The sequence below is a fragment of the Octopus sinensis genome, linkage group LG27 (genome assembly GCF_006345805.1).
Source record: "Octopus sinensis linkage group LG27, ASM634580v1, whole genome shotgun sequence".
NCBI classification, from domain to species: domain Eukaryota; kingdom Metazoa; phylum Mollusca; class Cephalopoda; order Octopoda; family Octopodidae; genus Octopus; species Octopus sinensis.
This window is the reverse complement of record NC_043023.1, coordinates 10,353,260-10,366,251: the sequence shown is the minus strand read 5'-3', so window position 1 is coordinate 10,366,251 and position 12,992 is coordinate 10,353,260. Positions and strand designations below refer to the sequence as shown.

General features: G+C 36.8%; 2 protein-coding genes and 1 long non-coding RNA gene across 3 annotated transcripts in view; 1 reads left to right on the top strand and 2 right to left on the bottom strand.

Moving 5' to 3' along the window:
- LOC118768190 (zinc finger protein 665-like) overlaps positions 1-12,992 on the bottom strand; it is a 360,963-nt gene that overhangs the window by 46,952 nt on the left and 301,019 nt on the right. The window lies entirely within an intron of this gene.
- LOC115224974 (zinc finger protein 93-like) lies at positions 3,763-6,199 on the bottom strand. The gene is made up of 3 exons (XM_029795902.2): positions 6,112-6,199; positions 5,255-5,383; positions 3,763-4,076 (listed from the first exon to the last, which is right to left on the bottom strand). The coding sequence occupies exons 1-3, from the start codon at positions 6,197-6,199 to the stop codon at positions 3,763-3,765; spliced, it is 531 nt and encodes a 176-aa protein (XP_029651762.2).
- Positions 8,877-12,982, top strand: LOC118768237. The gene is made up of 2 exons (XR_005004066.1): positions 8,877-9,349; positions 12,637-12,982. It is a non-coding gene; the product is annotated as an uncharacterized LOC118768237 (long non-coding RNA).

Sequence of the window (12,992 nt, the reverse complement as noted above, 5' to 3'; positions counted from 1 at the left end):
CACAGCAGTGACTGAGAACACCTTTGAGCATCTTTTTCAGTTTGATTAACAATATTCAGCTAATTACTAGCAATTAAAGAAAAAACAAAAAAAAAACAACAACCAAAAACAAAAAAACAAAAAAACAAAACAAAAACAAGCCAGATCTAGATTAGACTTTTATCTCTCATCTCTGAAGATGGAGGCTGGATCTGTCCAAAGTTTATTTACTTCCATTACTGATTGCATATTTTGGTGAACGCAGTGGAGTAACTCCAAGCCCCCAGAAAGGGCAATTGAACTTATAACACTGTACCTTCTCCCCTTTAATTTTCTATCTTTGTACTGTAAGTTTGCTCTGTTGGTACAGAAATATCTAAATGTTTATACTTAAATATTCATTGTCTGAAATTTTCCAGTTCTTTCTTTCCCACTATTTACATATATGCATGCATTTATATTTTGTATATCAAACCCAAACAGTTTTGTTTGTTTATAAGCATCATTCTCTCTCTCTCTCTCTATATATATATATATATATATATATATTTACTTGGAACGCTTGGCGTTTGATCATGTAATAATATGATGATAATGATAATAATAATAATAATAAAATATATATATATATAGTTGTGCTAATTCTCCTTGGGAACAATTCTTGGTGGTTGAGACCATTGCGGATCTATTTCTAGCGCTAGAGCGACCACATAGTGGACACTCTCTTATATTTGTGTATTAATTTTTACTGTATCCCAGGTTTTTATGCGCTAAACCACTTGGTGTTAAATTGATGTTATTATTAAATTAATATCCAATTTTTTCACTCTTATTTTTTATTATATATATATATATATATATATATATATATATCTATACAATATGTTACATTACTCGGTAGTCAAGATAAAACTCTGAGTTTCAGATGCCGAAGTGGAAATCCACAACACCATCTCTTCGGTTATCTGGCTAACTCTGAGTTTCAGATGCCGAAGTGGAAATCCACAACACCATCTCTTCGGTTATCTGGCTATTTAGAAAATAGCCAGATAACCGAAGAGATGGTGTTGTGGATTTCCACTTCGGCATCTGAAACTCAGAGTTTTATCTTGACTACCGAGTAAAGTAACATATTGTATAGATAAATTTCCTCTATTTACATAATATTGAGGTCTCTTTCTTTCTTTTGTTATCTTACCGTTTTATCAATATATATATATATATATATATATATATATATAAAAGTTTATAAGTATGAATTAATGATTAAAAAAAATTTTTAATTTTAACTTTAAATTTAAATTTTGAATTTTATATTTAATATATTTTGTATATTATATTAATTAATTTTATTTCTATGTTTTGGTTTATGTTTTTCACTGTTTGATTTGCCTAATAGTGGTTTTATCTCTAATTTAATATATATATATATATATATATATATATATATACTTACTTGGAACGCGTGGCATTCAATCATATAATATAAATCTCTCTCTATATAAACGGCAGTTTGTCTGTCTGCGTGTTTCTGTGTGTCTGTCAGGTTGTACCCTCACCCTAACCACAGCTTTCAACCGATTCTGATGAAACTTGACACACACATAGCCCAATGTCATAATTCAAAACTAACGCAGCGAAAATTTTGAAAAGTTCCCCCAGTTCTGAAAAAAATCGATAAATTCGACATGGGGTCGAGAATCAGAAACAAAAACCACAGACCGTCTAGGGGACGCAACTCCACCTTTTTTAACTCAAAAAAATTTACCATAATTTTTTTTCCATTTTTTTGCTATTTTTTGGCTATAACTCTCTAAAAATGCTTTATAGTTATTTCCCTTACAAACCTGAGCAACGCCGGGCGATACTGCTAGTAATATATAAATATATGCATATATACAGACATATATGTACCGCCATGTTGATTCGTTAGCTACTGCATGCATTTTTTTTCTCTCCTTCTTTCTGTGTTTTTTTCTCTCTGTGTATCTTTCTGTTGAAGAGCGTAGGCTCGAAACGTTAAAGACTTGTTTTATTTATATTTCCTGAGCGCCATACTAATACAATTGTTCGTTTGTTTTCCACCTGCCTTCGTCTTTTGTCTATTTTCATAAAGCTTCCCGTTATATACAGACATGCTTATATGGGTACAGGACATAAAAAAATACCTTGAACACAATGAGAAACGAAAACATAAAAACAAACTTTTTTTGAACAACGAAAAAACCCCAGAGAAACGAGACATACAACATAAAACACACACACACACACATGAATATATGTATGTACTAGCAGTATCGCCCGGCGTTGCTCGGGTTTGTAAGGGAAATAACTATAAAGCATTTTTAGAGAGTTATAGCCAAAAAATAGCAAAAAAATGGAAAAAAATGATGGTAAATTTGTTTTTGAGATTTAAAAAAGGTAGAGTTGCGTCCCCTAGACAGTTTGTGGTTCGTATTCCTGATTCTCGACCCCATGTCGAATTTATCGATTTTTTTCAGAACTGGGGGAACTTTTCAAAATTTTCGCTGCGTTAGTTTTGAATTATGACATTGGGCTATGCGTGTGTCAAGTTTCATCAGAATCGGTTGAAAGCCATGGTTAGGGTGAGGGTACAAGCAAACAGACACACAGAAACACGCACAGACAAACTGCCGTTTATATAGAGAGAGATTAATATAACCAGTGATTAGGGCAGCAGACTCGCGGTTTTGATTCCCAGTTGTGTGTGTTTATTGAGCGAAAACACCTAAAAGCTCCACGAGGCTCCGGCAGGGGGTGGTGATCCCTGCAGTACTCTTTCACCACTCTTTCTTCTGTTGGCCTGCTCGCTTAGCCAGCGGGGTGGTGTCATTCAAAGGCTAAAACAATGTGAACGCATTGTGACCAGCGATGTGTAACTACATCTGATGGACTGGTCGGTCACGTGATATATATATATATATATATGTATATATATATATATATATATATATATATATACATATATATATATATACGTTTATATATTTGTTTTGCAAGATTTTTGATGTGAAATCGTGTGTTGAAACAGATATTGTTGTATTTCAGAATGGTCATTTTGCCAGTTTAGCCAATAAAAACACATGCACCATATATTTGGTGTTTCTTTGCTTCAGTGTTATTTATTTTTTACATTAATCCTAATCTTATTTCGGCCAGAGTTCTTTCGTCACACTTCTGTGACCGCATCAGTGGTCCTTTGCTTTCATCTTTCTTATTTGTGTGTCTCTCCTTACTAACCGTCAGCCATTTTGTGTTTTGTATTCCTGTGATGACCAACTTTCACTCACTCTTTCTTCCTGTTTCTTGAATAATGCTGCGATGGACTGGCATCCCGTCCAGCTGAGGGGAACACATATGCCATGGAAACAGGGCCCATGAGCTTGGCTAGGCTTGAAAAGGGTGCATAAATAAATAAAAATAAAACTATATGAAGGGTATGTGTGTCTGTGGAGTACTCAGTCAGTTGCATGTTAATTAGACAAGCAGGCCGTTCTGTTGATTGAGTGTTGTTAAGCTACTACTTTGAGAGAATGATGTACCACAGATATCACAATGATATGGCTTTTCTCCTGTATGTGTAGGTTTGTGTTCAGTCAAAATACTCCTATCGAGAATGATTTACTACAGATATCACAATGATATGGCTTTTCTCCTGTATGTGTAGGTTTGTGTTCAGTCAAAATACTCCTATCGAGAATGATTTACCACAGATATCACAATGATATGGCTTTTCTCCTGTATGTGTAGGTTTGTGTTCAGTCAAAATACTCCTATCGAGAATGATTTACCACAGATATCACAATGATGTAGCTTCAGTCCTATATAAATGAGCTTTACTTTAGTAAATTGATCAGTTTCAGTGAAGGATTCATCACAGATCTCAGTGATAACGTTTTTCCCTTGTGTGAGTGTTTGTGAGTAGTTAATGTAATTCATGAGATAAAGATTTATCTCATGAACACCACGGATGTCACAATATTCTTTCACCCCTGTATGAATATGCTTGAGTTTAGTTAAGTGACCAGGTCCAGCAGATGATTCACCATAGACATCACAGTGATAAAGTTTGGTTCCTTGTATGAATAGTTAATATATATGCATGAAAGAAACCAGAAATATTAAATTTCTAAATATCTCATAGAGATATGTACGGTGGTTGGGCGATAGAGTGGATGTGTACTGTCAACTGTACGTGACAGTCCTGTAAGGGAATTACACTACCGCTGTTTAGCTCTAGGAAGCACCGACGCTTCCTGTCGGCCTTGACACATTTCCTGTGTCCTTATAGATCTACCACAAATGTCAGTGTGATAAGGTTTTACTCCTGTTTCAATGTATTTGTGTTAAGTTAATTGGCTTCCATTAAACCTTTCGTTACTGTATTTATTTTGAGATGCTCTGTATTTCTTTCAATTAATTTTAAATATAACAAAGAATTTAGTAAAATAACTTAGTTATCATTAAGCTAGTGTTAGGAACATAAATTGTGACTAAGGTTTGGTGGGAGATTTTAATTCAAAACTTATGAAAACAAGACATTTGTACTCAGAGCCAGAGGTGGTTTCAGCCGGGTTGGTATCAAAAGGGTTAAAGATTAATTAATCTAATATTGCAGTGACGTAATGGCCCTCCTTTATGAATAAGTTTGGGTCTAGTTAAGTCACCATTTTCAGAGAAAGACCAACCACAGACATTGTAGTGATATAACTTTCATCCTGTATGAATGTGCTTGTGTTTACTCAAACCGCTACTTTGAGAGAATGATTTATCACAGATATCACAGCGATATGGTTTCTCAACAGCATGGAGGCCCTTGTGTTGGGTCAAGCAACAGACATTAGACAATGCTTTACCACATGCATGGCCACAGTCAAATAATATTGATCTTTTGTATGAGTATTTTTATGAGAAGTTAGGGCACTTTTGAGAAAGACTTACCACAGATATCACAATGATATGGTTTTTCCCCTGTATGAGTGCGTTTGTGTATAGTTAAACCAGTATTTTGAGAGAATGATTTCCCACAGATATCACAGTGATATGGCTTCTCTCCTGTATGAAGATATTCGTGCTAAGTTAAGCAAATTTTTTGAGAGAATGATTTCTCACAGATGTCACATTGATAAGGCTTCTCCCCTGTATGGACGCATTTGTGTCTTTTTAAGTCGTTACCTTTAAAGAACGATTTACCGCAGATATCACAGTGATGTTGTTTTTTCTCCTGCACGAATGTGCATGAGTTTAGCAAAACTGTCACCGCGGGAGAATGGTTTATCAGAATGGTATGAGTCTTCCATTGTATGAATAAGTTTGTGTCTAGTTAAGGAACTATTAACAGCGAATGATTTACCGCAGACATCACAGACATATGGCTTTTCTCCTGTATGAATTCGTATGTGGTAAGTTAATTTATCACTTTGATTAAATGATTTACCACAGACATCACAGTGATACGGCTTCTCTCCTGTATGAATGGATTTGTGTTTAGACAAGTTGCTACTGTGAGAGAATGATTTACCACAGATATCACACTGATATGGTTTTTCCCCTGTGTGTACAACCTTATGTTTAGTAAGGCTGCTACTTGTAGAAAAGGATTTACCACAGATGTCACAATGGTGTGCTTTTTTACCCTTTTCATTCTTTACATCCTCAGAAAAGTCTGTCTTCAGTATTTCACTTTTAACCTCATTCTCACTTGACTCATTTTCCATAATTTTCCTTTTCCTACAACAACATACAAACGATTCTCTTTTTGGTTTTATATTTTACTAGCAGTATCGCCTGGCGTTGCTCGGGTTTGTAAGGGAAATAACTATATAAGCATTTTTAGAGAGTTATAGCCAAAAAATAGCAAAAAAAAATGCATTAAAAATGGAAAAAAATGATGGTAAATTATTTTTAAAATCGTAGACTCATCGTAGACACGCGCTAATACCCAGAAGGGCTCGATATGAATCACGACTATAAGATATTTGGTTAAACTGCACCGCAAATTTTGGGAGTAGTTAGGAATCTAAATCGTAGGAGACAGACACACAACTTCACTTTTATATATAAAGATTCCTCCCCAAATCTTCTCGATATTAAATCTCCCTCAACTCTGACCTTTGGTGATATCTGAAGATGCTGCAAACCTTTTTATAAATTCTTCCAATTTCAAAATAAGTATGAGAAATGATTTCGTATAAATCATATGAAATGGAAAAGAGAAATTAGGATCCAAAATCAGTTTGTGAACTTTTCAGGAATTGAAGACAATTGCTGATATTTATCTCAGTTCTAAAGAGATGTTACCAGGAAGTCACCATGGATTTAGATAAACAGTGTTGTTCTATATATGGTCTTTATAAAGATTTTTCTTTGGTTCTTCTAAGAAGATGGATGTTGACAATGTCTCTGACGGAAACAATTCTTTGCTGTTTCTGATGTTCTGAAATGATAGAGAAACAAGAATATAAGATATTGAGGATAAATAGGCGTAGGAGTGGCTGTGTGGTAAGTAGCTTGCTTACCAACCACATGGTTCCGGGTTCAGTCCCACTGCATGGCACCTTGGGCAAGTGTCTTCTACTATAGCCTCGGGCCGACCAATGCCTTGTGAGTGGATTTGGTAGACGGAAACTGAAAGAAGCCCGTCGTATATATGTATATATATATATGTGTGTGTTTGTCCCCCCAACATCTCTTGACAACTGATGCTGGTGTGTTTACGTCCCCGTCACTTAGCGGTTCGGCAAAAGAGACCGATAGAATAAGAACTTGGCTTACAAAAGAATAAGTCCTGGGGTCGATTTGATTGACTAAAGGCGGTGCTCCAGCATGTCCACAGTGAAATGGCAGGAACAAGTAAAAGAATAAAAATGAAAAAAAGAGTATACTTAAAATGCAAAGATACAACAGAGGAAATTTTGCAGCATTTCGATAAAGAAAAACTACAGATATAAGCACTTTACTTGAATAAATGAACTTACCCAACGCTCTTTACATTTTGGCATTTTTGAAGATGTGTGTGTGTGTTTATTAAAGTGAAGAGGAAAAAACACCATTCAGTCATGGAGTTGTACCTAGAAAGTCACCGTCCAAGGCACAAGTCCAGGCAAAGTTGTTTTATTGCCCATGCATACCACCCTTCCCACTCTCCATGCCACTGATGTTATCCGTGGGACAGACAAAGGCCAATACAGCTTGGTACCAGTGACATAACTCATTTCTACAGCTGAGGGAACTGAAGCAATGTGAAATAAAGTGTCTTGCTCAAGAACACAACACACAAACGTTAGCATACCGGGCGAAATGTTTAGAGGTCAACTTTGCCTTTCATCCTTTCGGGGTCGATTAAATAAGTACCAGTTACGCACTGGGGTCGATATAATCGACTTAATTCGTCTGTCTGTCCTTGTTTGTCCCCTCTATGTTTAGCCCCTTTTGGGTAGTAAAGAAATAAGAAACGTTAGCACGCCGGGTGAAATGCTTAGTGGTATCTCGTCTGCCGTTACGTTCTGAGTTCAAATTCCGCCGAGGTCGACTTTGCCTTCTATCCTTTCGGGGTCGATTAAATAAGTACCAGTTACGCACTGGGATCGATATAATCAACTTAATCCGTCTGTCTGTCCTTGTTTGTCCCCTCTGTGTTTAACCCCTTGTGGGTAGTAAAGAAATAAGTATCTCGTCTGCCGCTACGTTCTTAGTTCAAATTCCGCCAAGGTCGACTTTGCCTTTCATCCTTTCAAGGTTGACAAATTAAGTACCAGTAACCCACTGGGGTCGATATAATCGACTTAATCCATCTGTCTGTCCTTGTTTGTCCCCTCTATGTTTAGCCCCTTGTGGACCATAAAGAAATAAGAAACGTTAGCATACCGGGTGAAATGCTTAGCAGTATCTCGTCTGCCGTTACGTTCTGAGTTCAAATTCGGCCGAGATCGACTTCGCCTTTCATCCTTTTCGGGCTCAGTAAATTAAGTACCAGAAGCGTACTGGGTCGATCTAATCGACTGGCTCCCTTCCCCCAAATTTCGGGCCTTGTGCATAGAGTAGAAAATATTTTATATATACTCCTTACTCTTTTACTTGTTTCAGTCATTTAACTGCGGCCATGCTGGAGTACCGCCTTTAGTCGAGCAAATCGACCCCAATCTTTGTAAGCCTAGTACTTATTCTATCGGTCTCTTTTGCCGAACCGCTAAGTGACGGGGACATAAACACACCAGCATCGGTTGTCAAGCAATGCTAGGGGGACAAACACACACGCATATATATATATATACATATATACGACAGGCTTCTTTCAGTTTCCGTCTACCAAATCCACTCACAAGGCATTGGTCGGCCCGGGGCTATAGCAGAAGACACTCGCCCAAGATGCCACGCAGTGGGACTGAACCCGGAACCATGTGGTTGGCTAGCAAGCTACTTACCACACAGCCACTCCTGCGCCTTTTAGTTACTTTTTCTTAACTATATTTCCATGTGTACCTTTTGGATTATTATTCATACCTGGTAATTAAGAGAATGATCTAGAATAATAAATATATGTTGTTGATTGTCTTGTATTTGATTAAATTTGTTTAATTATTAATTTCAGACAGTTTTGGACAATAGAATTAATATCGATCTCTGATTAGCAACATCAAAAGATTTTCAATTCCCAAAGTACATCTTAGTTTTACTAAATAATATGTGTCATATATCTTACCTGTTATTGCTATATAAACCAGTGTTTTCAGTGAAATATCTTTAATTACACTAAATTCCATCTAATCAAGTTGGGCTAAAATTTGACAACAGAAAGCTATAAAAAACGACTCGGAAATACAAAGAACGAAATTTAATTAGCGTCTTCGTATCTACGCTACTAGATAAATGTTTATATGTCTTATATTCATGGAAATATCTGAAACATAAGAACACACTGTTAAATGTAGCAGAAATGCCCAAGTTTTGCTTGAAATGTAAAAAATAATGGAATTTTGAAATTTTCAAGGACTGTTTAGCATTTTTACTTCTTCGGAAGGTACAACAAAAATTTGCGTAACTCGCATATGGTTTTACAGTGAAGACGAACGAAATATTGATCTGGTTACAAATATTTTCGGACACACGCACACACACAAAAAAAATGTAACATCTTAGTTTAAACGCATTTCTCAAAAGGAAATATACAAAGAATGTGGATTCTATAAAAGACAGCTACCGGGTTCTTTCTTAGTACGTTTCGTTCTTTCGCGTCGGTTTTTTTATTAACATACTTCGTACATTGAAATGATGGCTAGACAAAGACTTGGAGACGTGAAACAGAAATCAGGAATTTATGGAGAAATGCAAGTCCTTTATCCAGTTCTGGGTAATTAACCACTCACTTAATTAATTAGTTTGATTGCAGAGAATAATGTAATCTTTACTGTATGTAACCTTTACTGTCTTCACTGAAGTATAGTAATAAGTGAATTATAATTTGATTAATTAATTAGTCCTGCGGGTTATTACCTTGCTCATATGTAATCATAGTGGCTATGAAGCATCGATATACGAGCCACGGAATTGCCTTTACAGTAATGTTCGTCGCTAGGCTATGTAGGAATATGACCGTATGCGAGGAGGCTGGTGACATAGGTAATTAATCCTTACGGTCACATCCCTAACGAAATAGGATAAGCCATAATACAGTTTATACAGTTTAGGGCGGCGAACTGGCAGAAGCGTTAGCACGCCGGGCGAAATGCGTAGCCGTATTTCGTCTGTCGTTACGTCCTGAGTTCAAATTCCGCCGAGGTCGACTTTGCCTTTCATCCTTTCGGGGTCGATAAACGAAGTACCAGTTTCCCACTGGAGTCGATGTAATCGACTTAATTCCTTTGTCTGTCTTTGTTTGTCCCCTCTATGTTTAGCCCCTTCTGGGTAGTAAAGAAATAGGTATTTCGTCTGTCGTTACGTTCTGAGTTCAAATTCCGCCGAGGTCGACTTTGCCTTTCATCCTTTCGGGGTCGATAAATAAAGTACCAGTTTCCCACTGGGGTCGATGTAATCGACTTAATTCCTTTGTCTGCCCTTGTTTGTCCCCTCTGTGTTTAGCCCCTTGTGGGCAGTAAAGAAATAGGTATTTCGTCTGTCGTTACGTTCTGAGTTCAAAATTCCGCCGAGGTCGACTTTGCCTTTCATCCTTTCGGGGTCGATAAATAAAGTACCAGTTTCCCACTGGAGTCGATGTAATCGACTTAATTCCTTTGTCTGTCCTTGTTTGTCCCCTCTATGTTTAGCCCCTTGTGGGCAGTAAAGAAATACATAATACAATTTATACAAAACACTGGTACGGCTTGTTCGTCATTCATTTATATTCTGTTTTGTATAAATTGTATTATGGCTTATCCTATTCCGTTAGGGATGCGACCGCGAGGCTTAGCTATGTCACACGGTACCAATTGTAACATGATGAGAGATCGGACACCCCTCCAGGGTTCCTGAACTCTCATCCTGTTACAGCTATTTCTGAAATAAGTTATCACTAGAATGTACTATACTGCTACAAGTAGGTATCTGTGGATACAACATAATGAGGGAGATCTATTAATAAAATTAAAGGATCTCACCAGGTCGCTTTGAGAAATTATGGGATATCACTGTCGTTATTTCCTGTTGATTTTATTTTATATTTTGGACCTTTTCGGTTTGACCGGCAGTTTTTTAAAATAATTTCCACGTAACTAAACACTTTTAAACTTCGTATACTGGTAGAATATGTTTATAAAACATCTTTTTCTCTTGGCTTTATTTAGAAAATTCTATAGTTTGTAAGATATTTGGATCTTTTCGGTTTGACCGGCAGTTTTTTAAAATAATTTCCACGTAACTAAACACTTTTAAACTTCGTATACTGGTAGAATGTGTTTATAAAACATCTTTTTCTCTCGGGCTTTATTGAGAAAATTCTATATGTTTGTAAGATATTTGTTGTTGTTTTTTCTTCAATTTCTGCAATTTCAACCAATCAATGACGTCTATTGAGGTGAAAACATTCTGTGCCGTACGAATATGTCCCTCGTTTAAGAAACAGATTGGGTTTATTTACATTTGTGAAGAAAAAAGATATCCTTCCCCCACCCCTAACCCTAACCCTAAAACAGATTGAAATGCAATGGATCGATACTAGGGTCATAATTATGGGTGACAGTTTCATATGACACTGCTAGAAAAAACAGCCGTTCAAACCGAAAAGATCCCAAGTAGGTATCTGTGGATGCAACATAATGAGGGAGATCTATTAATAAAATTAAGGGATCTCATCTGGTCGCTTTAAGAAATTATGGGATATCACAGGTTATTTCCTGTCGATTTTATTTTATTCTTTTAAACGTCTAAATTGAATTTTAAGTACATAAGAAAACCATCCGAACGTGGCCGTCGCCAGTACTGCATCGACTGGCCTCCGTGCTGGTGGCACGTAACAAACACCATCCGAGTGTGGCTGTTCGCCAGCCTCGTCAGGCACCTGTGTCGGTGGCACATAAAAAGCACCCACTACACTCACGGAGTGGTTGGCGTTAGGAAGGGCATCCAGCTGTAGAAACATTGCCAGATCTGACTGGCCTGGTGCAGCCTTCGGGCTTCCCAGACCCCAGTTGAACCGTCCAACCCATGCTAGCATGGAAAGCGGACGTTAAACGATGATGATGATATTCAATAAATGAAGTGCTAGCTTTAAAAGTTTGACTGGCCTGTCTGTGTGGTTAAGAAGCTGGCTTTGCAACCATGTTGCTTCATGTTCAATCCCGGCGCATGGCACTTTGGCCAAGTGTCATCTGCCATAGCTCACTTGTGAGTGAATTTGGTAGACAGAAACCGTGCAAGTCCATCATTTATATGTTTGTGTGTGTCTTTGTTCTCCTGTCTTGCTGGACAACGGGTGTTGTCTTGCTTACATCCCTTAAGTTAGTGGCCGACTAAAAGGGACTGATAGAATAAGAACCAGGGTTCTATTTAAGAAGAGTGGTCCCGATATATAAATAGATATTTGTATTTTTCCCTTGTTTACAATTAACGGGGAAAAAATAGATAATGTTACCAGTTACTCTATTTATATATATATATATATATACACATATATATGTATGTGTATGTATATATATATATATGTACTTTTATTTGTTTCAGTCATTTGACTGAGGCCATGCTGGAGCACCACCTTTAGTTGAACAAATTGACTTATTCTTTGTAAGCCTAGTACTTATTCTATTTGTCCCTTTGTTCGAACCACTAAGTTACAGGGATGTAAGCACACCAACATCGGTTGTCAAGCTATGTTGGGGGGGGGGGACAAACACACATACGACAGGCTTCTTTCAGTTTTCGTCTGCCATATCCACTCACAAGGTTATAGCAAAAGACACTTGCCCAAGGTGCCACACAGTGGGACTGAACCCAGAACCATGTGGTCGGTAAGCAAGCTACTAACCACACAGCCACTCCTGCACCTACAGATAAAGATTATATGATGTAATTTTATTTACAAACTAAAAAGTAAATTTTAGGTTTTCAAGCAAAGGTTTATATCTATTGTTTATCTTTTCTATGTTTTTCTCTATTCTTTAGTTTATTATTGTTTCTCTCTTATTTCAGAATACCAAATGTCATCAGAATTTACAGAGTGTTTTAACCATGGATTTGCCATCATTTACCAAGATTAAAGAAATGGATATAATCCTGTTTCTATAAATCTCTGTGAGAGAGACTACTGTGAACTGCTTTCTCTGGCTGAGATTATTAACAAAATGTTGTTACTTCAATGCCTGGGATATATAAACTTGGATTACAAAGAGGTTTGCAGCATTTTCAGATGCTGACTTTGTTCACAATTGATGGAGATATAATAAAGCAAATATTTGTTAGGAATAAAGTTTATGAACATAAGGAAGAAAAATATCAGAAAAATTATGGAAAACAAATTGTGTGTTGACAATATTAAGTGTGAATCACAGTTTGACGGCAATGAG